General features: G+C 42.8%; 1 protein-coding gene across 2 annotated transcripts in view; it reads right to left on the reverse strand.

Moving 5' to 3' along the window:
- Positions 1 to 13,429, reverse strand: part of GRIP2 (glutamate receptor interacting protein 2) — a 257,720-nt gene that overhangs the window by 125,766 nt on the left and 118,525 nt on the right. Inside the window, exon 1 of one of the 2 annotated variants that reach the window (XM_039695432.1) lies at positions 329 to 434. The exons of the other annotated variant lie outside the window; for it this stretch is intronic. Within the exon in view, the coding sequence (XP_039551366.1) occupies positions 329 to 383 (55 nt within the window). The 5' untranslated portion in view covers positions 384 to 434. Of the gene's footprint in view, positions 1 to 328; positions 435 to 13,429 lie in introns of those variants that run through there. 2 annotated transcript variants of the gene reach the window in all.

Genomic DNA, 13,429 nt, shown 5'->3' on the forward strand with positions numbered 1-13,429 from the left:
AAAGTAACAGCTCCCACACGGGAGGAGGGAAACCTTGTGAGACTCTGAGGTACACCTAAATCTACTTTACTGCTGTAATAACCATGGTAGATGAATAGAGAAAAAAATCCAGAGAGTCAATGTTAAAAAAATCCCGCATCTGAAAAATATAGGACATGCAAGAAATTAAAATAATCCTACTCCCGCCTGCCAATGCACAGAGGGTGAAAATCAATCACAGACCAAGTAGGTTTTTTTCCTCTTGCCCAGCTAAGGAAAAAGCAAATGCTCAAGCGAGTGCCCTCCACGTCCCTCTGAGGCAGGAGCAGCTGCTCTGCTCTGACCATACCTTTGCTCCTGCGTCTCACCACCCCGAGCCGGCACTTGAGCGAGACAGCGAACATCTTCTGCAGCCTCCAGCGCTGCGCTCACATGGCTCTGTGCCGCGGCTCCCTCCGCACCCCTGCCTGGCTCTGCGAGGGGCTGCCGGCTCCAAATTAATGGATCACGACTGTGGAATCGAGCCGGGCTTTAGGCAGTGGCACAGGGAGTGAGAGGGAAGGGGTTTTGGGGGGAGAATGGCAGAGACTGAGCTGGAGGGGGCACAGACTCTTTTCGGTACTTTCAGTGCAGGGCTGTTTTGTTATCTCGTCCAGATGAATAAAATCACACATTGATGTTTTAAACCTATCACCGGTCTCCCACTGTTAAAGGCTGGGAATCTGGCACTACATTAACATATTAATTTGCAAAGTAAGATTATTCCTTAGCACACACCAGTGCCTGCTTGCACTTCACCAGAAAGCTAATCCAGAGATTACCAGCGCAAAGGAGATAAAAGCCCTCAATTTTATGGGAGCAGTTCACCAGAAACCCAGCACCAGCACAAAAACAATGGGACTGTTCTGGTAACAGCCCCAGCAGGGCAAGTCCTGCTAAAGAAACTTGTCTGCAGTAGAGCTTTTTGTGTCTGTAGAAACCACTGACAATATCATGCAGACCTAAGAGGAAAGCCACCATCCCACAAACCACAAGTTGAACATCAATTTCCCAAACAAACGTCACACTATTTTTTTTTATGGAAGGACTTTAGAGAGGGTTCATGATGGCACACAAGTCTCACTCCCTTTCTTGCCCAGCCCTGCTCATCCCCACACTCTTCTGGGAGAGCAACACCTGCTGAGGACTCTGCCCGAACAATATGTTACTACTCCCTTTCATTTGAATTTTAGACCAAATCACACTGGGAGCAGCACTTTTCTTGACCTTTTCTGCTGAGCTGAGCCTCTCCCAGCAGCTGAATAAGCAAAATATTCTTCCCTCTCTCTATGGGAACTCAGACTACAGCAGTAGTGGTTCTCAACTATTTCTTACCAAGCTCCCAGGGGAGCTCAGCAGTGCCTCCCAGGAACCCATAGGGAAACTCTGGATCTGTACAAGAAAGCTTCATTACTAAATCAGTACCTGAGGGGTACAGGCTGCCCTCAATAGATGGACATCTGGGAGTTTACCTCTAGCCAACATTTCTGCTGATCCCACAGATGACTTTGGAGATTGCAATTTGCTGCCTGCAGCCATTGGTCTGTGGAAACAACACACTGTGGCTTTCCAGGAGTCTCCTCAGAGACATGACACAGAATAATTCACCTCCAGTGCCTGATCTCAGCAATGCTCTGCCACTGAGTTTTTGCACTTAGTCACCAGGGCTATCTTCCCACTTTTCAGGCTAGAAGAGCACATGAACAGTTTTGCAAATTCAGACTCAGAGGTCTAAGTTTGGAACCAAAGGAAAACAACACAGACTGACCCAGAAAGCTTTCCAGCAGGGAAGGGGCTATGGAGAGCTGCTCTGGTTGTGTAGAAGTGTCAGCAGCACACACAAATGACAATCCCAGAGAGCTAACACCAAATTCCAAATTCAGGAATTGCCATTACAGATCCTCAACAATCAATAAACCCTCAGTAATTTCGTGGCCAATCTTGATGTAACAACACCATAGATTTTCTTCTTCCCTCCATCTTATTTTCTTTAAAATTATATAGAGTTGAAAGTACTGACAACTGTGTACGTGTGTATTAACTATAGATAAATTTAGATGTAAAGTATGCATTTAAACCTTGTACAGAAGATGAAAAGCACCTGGGGGCTGATTAGACCCCAAATGTTCAATTTCTGAGACAGCCTGAGCACTGACTCCCAGCTCCCCACGCACAGTTGCACGCTCTGTTCAGGCTGCCTTTTCTTCTCTCCCCTCTATTGAGCACAGGCATCTCCAATTAATTTCACTGGAACTGTAGCAGAGGATCTTACACTCTTTCTCCAGTCAAAATACCATTTTGCACCACAGCTTCCTTGCTTTCATGATGCTGAAGTACCAGTCTACAAATAAGACTAGAGGAACCATGCCATTTCATTCTCTCTCTGGGTTCATCACTACAATTTAAGCATATTCTGATTTAAACCTGAATATTAAGATCCAATTTACGCTCGTCCAAGAGTCTCAGAGAACTTCCTTAGCCAGGGGAATTGCCTGAATGTCCCAAGACAATTGGTTTTACCTTAGAGGAAATGCCAGTTGAAAACAAAACAGCTGTTTCTCTTCGATACTGAAACAAATGTGTTTTCTGCTCTCCCATATATAAATCTAATCCTCATTTCAGCTCAGGAAATGACTGTGGGGACACTGGTCATCGAGAGTGCACAATAGAAGTAGTGAGAAATGCAGCAATTAAACTAAGAGGATAAAAAAGCATTTGTATAATGGGAAATCTATTACCATTTATCATGTCTAGTATTTGAGGTGGCTCTGCCAAGCCATAGAATCTATTGCAAATAATGCAAGAGGATAATGAAAATACACACCAAGTTTCAGAAAAAAATAAAGCCAAACACAGTGTGATTAATGAATATACAGTATTCATAATATATGTATGTACTGCTATGTTTATCTGTCTGACAATGAATACACTTTTTCTATAACAGCAACCAGTGGAGAAATGGCAAGCAAAAGAAACAGCCTTCTATTCAAGTAAACATTTAAAGATATGTATCAGAACAAAATTAAAGGAGCGGAAACTATTCCAAGTAGAGCTCACATTAAATTAGTTCGTTTTTCCCTTGAAGTTGCCATATAGTTTGTTTTCTTCCTCGGGAATAATAAAGCAAAATCCTGAGTGTCTAATACATATCCTGAAAATTACACACTGTACTAAAATGCATTTTAGAAGGCAGTATTTCCTTACTAACAGGTGCAGTTACGGCTGAATGTATTAATGTTACAAATACTGATAATACTGCCTTTGTGAATTTGTTCTGATTATTTTCATCTTCTCTTCACTAGTTTAAAGGATGTTCCCACATTACTTTTTATGTGCTTCAATGACTATCAGAACAGTCAGTGGGCAGACCCATAAAACAGGCTCTGGGGAGAAAAATGCAGATTTATATGGAAAGGCAGCCTTTTCTTCTTTTCTTTTGGTATTTGCACATTGTCTGCAAAAAATAAAACCAGGTATTTCCAGGTACTGGACTAACAGTCTTTTTATCATCTCTATAGCTCAGACCACATTAAAGTGGCTAACCAGTGTACACCTTCCATTTAGGAAGAAAGCAAAATAAATGAAGTTCACCACAGATAGTTTTTCTCTGTAAATAGTGTATGAGTATATATGGGCATATAGATTATGTGGGATTACTGTCCTGCAAAAATATGTCAAACAGATGGGCTGACAACCATCTGAAGGCATCTCTCAAAAACATTCATGCAATAGTGAATATTATTATAATCTATTGCAATTAACAGACAACAGATCCCCCACAAGAGCCTGAGAGCTCTTTGAGAGCTACAGAAGAAAATAACATTGACCAACTGTGGCATTAAAGCATTTGGAGACAAAAAGTCTGCCTTAGATAAGCAAGCAGGATCAATGCTGAAACAACAAATCCAATACAGTAAGCCTTGAACCAAAGGCAGGATGAGCTGATCTATAAAATTGAGGTATCCCACAGACTCATTGGCTGCTATCTGTTGGCAATGAAGCCCCCCTTCCTGGCACAGGAATTCCCACAGAAACACCCATATCCACTGTGGAAGCAGAGCAGCACCAGAGAGGCCAGAAGGGGCTCACCCCTCCTCCATGCTCCAAGCTTATTGCCTCTTGGAGTGTGTTAAATCAAATGTGCTGATTAAAAAAATGCTGTTGTTTCGGGCTGGGGGGGGTCAAACTGGCAGCTCAACAAAGCCAAAGTGAAGTGCTTTTCTCCTCATATATTGACATTGTCAATAACAGACATTTGGAAGAAGATGTTCTACCCACATTGACATCTCTACTGCTTTAACTGATTACCCTTAATAAATGATCCTGTGACAGTGTGAACAGTGAATAATTTCATTGGAACCACGCTCATTAGTAGACAATTCCCAAAAGGAAATGGTCTAAATGATGCTTTACAAGTACCTTGCCTGATCCTAATTAGCATGGCTACAGCTTTCCCTGTGCAATGCCACAGCCTCCAACAGAGTAAAACGTGGGTTGGGATGTGTCATGTGGCACTGGAACGTTTAATTACCCTGACAATAACTTATGCAGGTGACAGTCTGCCACATACTGTGTTCAGCAAAAAAGGCAAACATGCTTCAGTAATTAACACTCACCCTTGATACTTTGAAAGTTCTTATTTCCTGCATCCAGGGGCACTTTTTCTGACACACATTCTTAACATCCTGTGCAATTTCTTACAAACTCACCAAAAGGACACTTCATGAGAAATGCCACATTTAGTTTACAGCTACATGCAATTATTTCCCCTAAATTAGAATTTCTCCCAGACCCTCAACCCCCTGTAGCACCAGCTGCAAGAAACCAGCAAGAGGCTCTTTGGAGAAATTCCTAGTTCTCACCATTGCATTTGCTGAGACCAGGAATGCAGTCATGTGTAACCATCACATGTGCTGACAATGTCTTCCCATTCTTCCTCTCCATAAGTCACACCCCTTATGAGCAGGAAGGGTGAACACACAGGATTTTTTTGGCACTTTTCTGCAATTCAAGTGGGTGAATGGCATTTGAGTTATGTCCCAGAGCTAAGATGACTACTTTAGGCATTCACCTCTATGTTCCTTTCTTGAAATTCCAGCTTAAGGCATATCAGTATTACTTGTAGACATCTCTTCCTACTATGCCTATTTTATCAGCTGATATTTGGAAATGGGGTTATCAGAGCTGTATTATCCCAAAGAGTAGTGACCAAAGTGCTGCTGCCTATTTCCCACAGTAAGAGGAGTGGTCCTGCAGGTGAAACACTTTTGCCAGGATTCAGCCTAAGACCACAGTTTATTTTGCCAGGAAATGCTGAAGCTATCCTTTAATAATTAAATGACACAGTATGTTTGCTCAGTCTGTGAATCCATAGACAAGACATCAGTCTTTCCAAGGAGGCAGCTGAGTCTCCTGAAGCAAGAAATTAAAATAGTCTTATCTCCGTGTGCTGTGCTCCGCTCGCTCCGACTGCCAATTGACTTGGGAGAATGAAAGGCTCCTGCAAACGCTGGCTGCAGATGCCTGCCTAGACAGGGGTCATGCTCTGCCTTCATGGATGTACTCCCAACAGTCTTCTCACTCTATTTTACATTGTTGCTGTACTAATGAAGCAATTAGCCAGGAACAGCCCCGACGAGTTAGAAAGCTGAAAGCCAAAAGGCATCTGCCTTTTAAGCAGGTTCTTGTGCCCCAGTTTAAGTGTCAGCTGCAGTCCTTTACTGTGAACACAGTTAAAGATAACACACAAATCTGTCACTTACAGAGCACCATCAGCCCCAGAAAGGATGGTAGGAAAGCTGCGGTCACTGCAACCTGCAGCTTAGTTTTGAAATTAAAACAGCCTCATTTTAGGCATTTTATACAGGGAAAATTTAAATAACCATGCAGAATCACTTCTGCTCATGCTAGGATGTATATGTACCTTTTAAAATAGCATGTTCGTGCTGGTAGACTTGTTGTTACAAATATTTAGCACCCAGTAAAAAAAACTACTTTGTTTTTTAAGCAAAATATTGGAAGTTTCAAGTTAAACAATTATTAATCAATAGCAGAATGTTCAAGAGGTTTTAAGGATTCATGAAATTGAATTTTATTACTCATTAAACACACTGCATCAATACTATGTTTGCTTATAGAAGCCTCATCTGAAGGTTCATTTAGCCTACAGTGTACAGATATTCCCATGTCACACTGAGTAGGGTTTAAGTAGAAGAGGTAAAGAATGGGCCAAGAGAAGTACAATTATTTCTATTTTAAACTGTTATATGCAGATGCCTTTTCCAAATAATACCAATAAAGATATTTTAGTCACAAGAACAAATTAATGAAGGCAACACCACATTATCTGTATTCTGGTTTCCTTAAATCAAAACCAGACGTCTGCCTACCAGTAAACCAACCAGGTTTGCCTTGATCTTCTCCAAGTTGCCAGGGATACATGGCTGAAGGATTTGGCCTGTGTTTTCACAGGACATCAAGCTGAATTATCCTTGTCCACCATCAAATCTCATTACCAAATCCACTGCCACACATAACTGGCATTATTTTTTCATCTGCAAAACAGCTGTACCCAGAAAATTCGCTCATCAGTGGCCTAGCCACCAGACTGGAAGCCAACAGCAGAGTAGGTAATAAAGCCCAGCCCTGAGTAAATCCATATATCCATCTGAAAATTCATCATCCATTTTTCCTCGTTTTCACATTTTTCTTCTCACACCAGTCTTGAACTTCTCACCCCATTTGGTAGTAGGTGTAGATTTACCAGCCCCTGTGGTTATCAGACCCAGAGCTGCACCATCACAGAGGTTACACAACGCTCACTTTTCCAAGAACTGACTGCACTGTCAATTAACTAGAGATTTGTTTTGGAAGTGTCTAAATTGTAACAATTATCACCATGATGGCATAATTAATAATGGATTGAATCTGGCCAACAGCTGATATTTTGAAAAGCACTTACCAGCAATTCCATACTTCCTACTAAGTGAGATATTTATTTTTGTCATCCAAGGGAGACTTTAGGAACTCCATTTCCCACATCTACTGTCTTCAGACTTAATTTATTATCCCCATTCCTGAAGTATTTTCCTACTCCAATAGCTTACATCTCCCTCATCCCAGAATTGCCAAATTGATTTCACTAATCAGCAGTGCCAAACTCAGCTCTTCACAAAGGCTGTGATTCAGTCTATACCTTATATTTTATGTTGATGTCTAAAAGCAATGTCAAGGCTGCATTTTATAGTCAGGGAGACTGAAACTCTCACTCTCTATTTGCATTTCCTTATTAATGGGTTGGTCCCATCATCAGGGGAATGAGGTGGAAACACTTTGCTCCACAGTCAGTGTTGATACATCCTACAGGTGGGATTTCAGATGAATCAGAGGAAAGATGGCGTCTGGATTTTTCTGAAATTCTTTTGCTGCCTGGCTTTGCTTATTTATTTTTGGTTTTCAACTGTAGAAAACCTGCCAAAGCAAGTGCTGCAGAGTGTTTTGAGAAGCTAATTCAGTATGTGTCTCTGCTTCCCTAGAAATTCCAGCTGTTGGCCTCCAGGCTCACCTGTACTTGTCTCAACCACAGACAAATTCAAGATCTGGCTGCAAAAAGGACTGAACTACACAGCTTCTGCAACTACTTTATAAGCAAACAAGGTGTGGATGCCACCTCTAATAATTTGAGCATTCATGTACTTGCTCTTGAAGAAGAAAAAGGTCTGTCTCATCAAACATTTTCACTCATTTCCTTAGTGTTTATTACAGTTGATCCCCAGATGGAAGGATTGGATTGAATCTGATCACTCCAGTCCTCTGAAAGCTGAAACCTGCAGCTCTTATTTACCCCCTCCGTAGTGCTTGGCATTATAGGAAATGTGAGAAAGAGGCACACAGAAATTCAAATAACACTTTACAATAAGAAAGTATATTTATCAGAACGAGATTAAAGAGATTTAAGGACCTCATATACTTTTTCTTTTTGCAAATATTAGCCTTCAGCAAAGACATAAAAACATTTGTCTTCATTCTAAAGATAATATTATCAACTAATTAATTTCTAGCACCAAACAATCCAAATGTAGAAGGGTTTAATTGCTGAAAATGTTGGAACAGAATATTTTCTCAGCAAAATTTATCTTTGGCTACAATGGACTGAATCTGTTTGATCAAAAGCTTTCTCTGTACAATTATCTTTGCTAGAAGTTAAGAGAGACCATAACCATTTGTGAGCTTTTAGTCACCTCTGAATCTCCAGTGAATGCCAGCAATTCCCTTTCCATGGGCACTGCAGGACGTGCAAGTGGGGTGCCCAGGAGGAGCCATAAATAATGCAGCTCCACAAGGCCCTTAGCAAAGAGAGAGATCAGGGCTGCTGGGGCTTGGAAAGGGCACCTGGCTCCAGTCAGGAAGCACAGCTTTCTCCTTCTGCTGGTCCCCACAAGGGAAATCACTTTGAAAGGTTAAAAAAGGGCAACTCTTTCTTGCTCAATAGACCAGTTTATATCTTGTGCTATGAGCAGAGCTGCTAATAACTGCTTCATTTACAGTTCACTCACCACTGCAGGGCACTGGAGGAGGGAGGATTATTAGGGTCTTCAGCCTGTGGCTTCCTTGGGATCCTTTGCCTTTATCTACAAACATCCCAGCCTCGATGCTATTAACCCTGACTTTTTCAGAGCCACACATTAATTCCCACTCTAGGTTTTCTCCATCCTACCAGCAACAGTGCTGCCCTCGCTAGCAGAACACTTGGTGCCAGGTCTCAGTGCTGTGCCAGAACCTTCAGAGGTTTAACCTCAGCTGCTTTACTGCTGTTTGCAGTGCTCCAGCACCATCCCCAGACCCCACTTTGACCAAATAGTGCAGCACGCATAGACCCAGCCTTGTGTCAATGCTCTGCCAAAAGGATCTCTTTCCCTTTCCTGTTTCTGTATCTTCCCTGGTGTAGTCTTGTCCAAATCACTTCACCTCTTGCAATCCCATATAAAAATTTATTTAGAGGTTCCTCACACTATTTAAGTTACCACTGCTTTTACCAAATATCATTCTCACATCTAGGGGCATACAGAGCTCTATGAACAGCCATATTCAAAGAACAGAGGCAGAGGAATACACAAATCTCTTTTTCCAGCATTTGAATTTATGGCTGGAAACCAAACTATCAGCTTTGCAATGATTTACTGCTGTACAATAAGACCCACAAGATATAAACAGAGAAGACAACCCGGCAGGACAATAAATTGCATCAAGCCAAGCTGTCATCACAAAACTCATAAAAGCCTTGTGAAAACCACCCTGCTGATGGGACACAGGATTTTATGGCAGCTGCACTTCTGCAGATATTAGGTACAGGGTCTCTTCCAAAGTAGGAGATACCTATGCCTGGCTTCCACCACCACCTGCAGCTCTTCCCATCTTCTCCTCTGCCAAGGGTCTGGGATACCCATCTCATGAGTTTTGCACCTTGATTTCCCAAAGCACACAAACCCTTTGGACAGCCTGGCCATGCAATTTTGGACTCCCTTGTTGATGCAGCCCCCTTCTGAAGGGGAATCACTCTGGAAGGCACCTCTCTGAAGATGTTTGTCTTCACCACAGGAATCAGGTATGACAAGACCAGCTCTGAGAGCAGCCCATCAGAGATCACTGCAGCTTCTGATCTCCTTTCCCTGCCAGGGCTGCCCTTCCGTGGGTCCTCATGTCCCTCCAAGCCCCAGTACTTGTGAACTTCAAAGCCACAAGAAATACACCAGCAATTCTGGCAAGCTTGGCCAGTGGCTTTACAAGGATGGCTTGGTTTTAATCATGTGCCTGGGGGATTTCTTGTGGGAGGATGAAGCAACTAGGTCTGGCATCACTTAGGAATGAAAGGGTAGGATTAGAACAGAGGTGATCTGAAAGGCTGAGCAACATCCCTTTGACTTAATTTATATAACCCAGAAGTTCAGCAGCTCTGTATTTTTAAGGTAGCCAATACTGGGTGAAAAATCATAAGAATAAATGTATCTTAGCTTTCAGAATGACCAGAGAGGGGAAAAAATTAGTTCCCCTTAAAATTACATATGATTGGGATGTAGGTTTATATTCAGAGCCGTAGAACAGTGCAGAAAGAGCTGTGATAGCACACATGTTTAGGTCACTGACAATCACCCCTCCCTTACCAAATTTCTCTCTTGATAATAACATGAGGCTTTCCCAAACAGCTCCTTTGCTGAATCTGTCTTTGTGCTTAGACACCACAAAGCCAGGCAACTCAGTGCTGCTTTGCAATGGGAAAGGAGGGGGACACAAAACAAAGAAATCCAGAGAGACTGTCCACAGGGAAATCCAAGGAGCTATGAGAAGATAAAACAAGAGGCAAAGAAAAATCCTTATTAAAATGCATGAGATGTAAAAAACTGACAGTCCAATTAAATATGCCTAAATAGGATCAGAGATTATCCCAGTGCCACTGTCATGTCCTATTGTTCTCCACCCTCCCTCTGTTCCCCCTCCTCAGCCTCTGGAGCAGCTCACTGGAGACTCCCAGTCCCTCCTGCTTGTCCCTCTGACCAGTGACAACCACACCTATCACAGACCCATCGCTCCCTGCCTTGTGCCTCTGCTTTTCCCAGCCCTCAGCCAGCTGCTGGCATTCCCCCTCCTGTGCCCTGCTCCTGCAGAAGGAGCAGGAATGCTGAGAGCCTGCAGGGAGTGGGGGCTGGCTGATGCTTCTGTAAACACCACTCTAATCCGTTTCAGATATTAGACTCCCATATATGTGTTTTTAATAATAAAGGCAACATTTAGATGCTGCCAAGGTGTCAGAGAGCCAGCAGCAGACACAGAAGAGCCATCCCCACCAAATAAACAATGGGAAATGCTCGCTTATCTTTTCATACCACTAGGCCTCCAGGCTCCAAAAGAAATTATTGCATTCATTTACATTTTATTGTGGAGATATAACTGGCTGGAATAACTGCCAGCACAGAACCCAACTGCAGGAATGCAGTATTTTTCTCCCCATTTGCTTTAACTGATGCTTTTCTCTTTTTTTCTGTCAATCTATCTCTATCACTGTTGCCTGGATGGCAGAAGTGCATTGACCCACTACCAATCTTGCATTTAGGAAAAATAAAAGCCATCAGTTGAGCTTTTAAAAAGCCTCAGGCTTACAAATTGTTGCAGAGTAGCAGAGACTGTGAAAGAGGGGACCCTTCACCTAAAGCATATCCAGGCAATAAAGCCAAAAGGTTCTTAGACAGTCACACATTCATGTTCCAAAACCCCTACAAGCCATATAAAAGTCAGCCCACAAGTGAAATCTTAGCCTGCAGTTTTACTTCCCTTACAGTCAACAGAGAGGAATAGACTCTTCAGAGAATTCATAATGCAAGTTTGTGATGTTTTGGGTTGAGAAGCCCCAGTTCTTCTTCTTTCCCTGCTTAGCAGCCTGAATCCATGGCTCAGAGGGAGAAGTCCACAGTGTACACCCAGCTGAGATGGAATCAGGCTATCTAACTACTATTGCGCACACAGCTTGACATTAACTACAAGTTCAAAATATCTGTGTCATTCTTTTTATCAAAAGAGATACCAAATTAAAAAATAACCAAAGCATTCCATCTCTCAGGTCCACACCTAGGAGCTCACTAGATGAGATGGCAAGAAGGAAGTGGACTGAATGTAAAACTCAGCCATGATGGGATCACATTCCCAGCATGAGAAGCTCAGGCTGGAGGTGAACCTTCTCAGTAACAACTTCCTATTAAAAAGATGGAAGTAAAGTACACACAGGGTTACCAATACAAATTGAGTGTCTTACTGTCAAAACTGGTTAATGTTTTCTGCTGCCTCTTCACATTCTGATACCTGAATACACACGTAGCTTCTTAAAGATAAGGTAAGAAATATAATAAAAATTTTAATCAGTTTCCTAAAGATAAGGTAAGAAATACAATTTTAAGCAAAATTATTTTACTATATTCACTGGAAAAAATGGTGGCAGAAACAATCAGACTGTTGAACTAACAAAGGAGGTAAGAGAGGTGAAAGTCTGGACAACTGGAAGCTGAAGCCAAGAGCAGGACAGTCAGCAGTGCTGCTCATCATGATGCTTTCTGAGGTCTCAAGCTCAGAGGCCAGTGCCCACCCCTGCCCCAGTCTCTGTAACCCGGGACAAGTCCAGTAACATCTCTGTGCCCCAGTCTCCAGCTGTAAATGAAGCCACCCAAGGTCCTGCAAGAACGGAGCCATCAGATGCTCCAGGGCAGGGTCACTAACACAGCTCAACAGAATTAGGCATGTGAGAACGAAAAAGAGTGAGTCTGTAAATGTACAAAAGCTACAATGCTATTGCAAACAAACTACCAACTGTGACAGCAAGAAGAGCACTGACCTACATTGAACCTGAGCATGGCTTCATCCTAAGTGTGGTTTCATAAGGGCTTCATGTCCCTTCATATGCAAAAGGAAGGAAGCTGAGCCTGATGGCCAAGTGCACAGACCTACACATTTTCCTCTGCTGGGTCACAGCCCCCAGCAGAAAGTTCAAACATGCTGGGAACGTGCCAGTGAATGCCCTAAATGACCCTTTTTCATGTTCTCGGCATCTTTTGTTTTGCTGTTTCATAGACTAAACACAGAATAATTTTCAATGATATTACAGCCACAGTATTGTTTGCTTGGAAGGCAAGGGTGGATATAATGGACCACACCAATTTTGGTGGCCAAAAACATCCCTCAGAAAAACAGCAACCTAATTTCATCAATTCCCCATTGCTTTTCAGTTGCATAAATATACAGAATAAACATTCTGCCTTAAATATCTCAAAATGCAGCCACAAATATCAAACAAAATTCTGAATGAGCTACACATTCTCCCTACATTTCCAGGAGCACCATTCTTCCAGAAAGAATATTCCCTTCTCTCCCCACTTCACAAATGTGCAAAATGCCACCTACACAAGCAAGGGAAGGTTTATAAAAGGAAACCCAGGAGTTTCAGTTCCCTGTCTTCACCACTTCTCCCACCAGTATTTTCCACAAAGAGCAGAGCAGCAGTGTCTGGCTGTAGGAAGCTCTCCTGTCACACATAAGCAATGGATGTCAAACAGGAACATTGTCCCAAGGTGAGCAGCAACGTTCCCGTTTCCTTACCAGCAGTACAGAGGTGCAGGTGGCACAAACCACCTGGGTCACAGAGTTCCTGGCTCTCCCCTTCCTCCTCCACCCTCAGCTCCTCTCTCCATCTCTTCCTTCTCCTCGATGACTTCTTAAGGATCTTCAAAACCTTGTTCACTTTATTCATTTGGTCTCAAGGCTGCAGGGAGGGGATGGGATCTCCCCAGCTCCGGTGTCTCAGCAGCTCCAGCTCCCAAGGAAGGAGGGACAGCTAGAAGCAGGCAGGTCACTAGGAAAGCGCTTGTGTGTG

Source organism: Passer montanus, unplaced genomic scaffold, assembly GCF_014805655.1.
Source record: "Passer montanus isolate IOZ18808 unplaced genomic scaffold, ASM1480565v1 scaffold9, whole genome shotgun sequence".
NCBI lineage: Eukaryota > Metazoa > Chordata > Aves > Passeriformes > Passeridae > Passer > Passer montanus.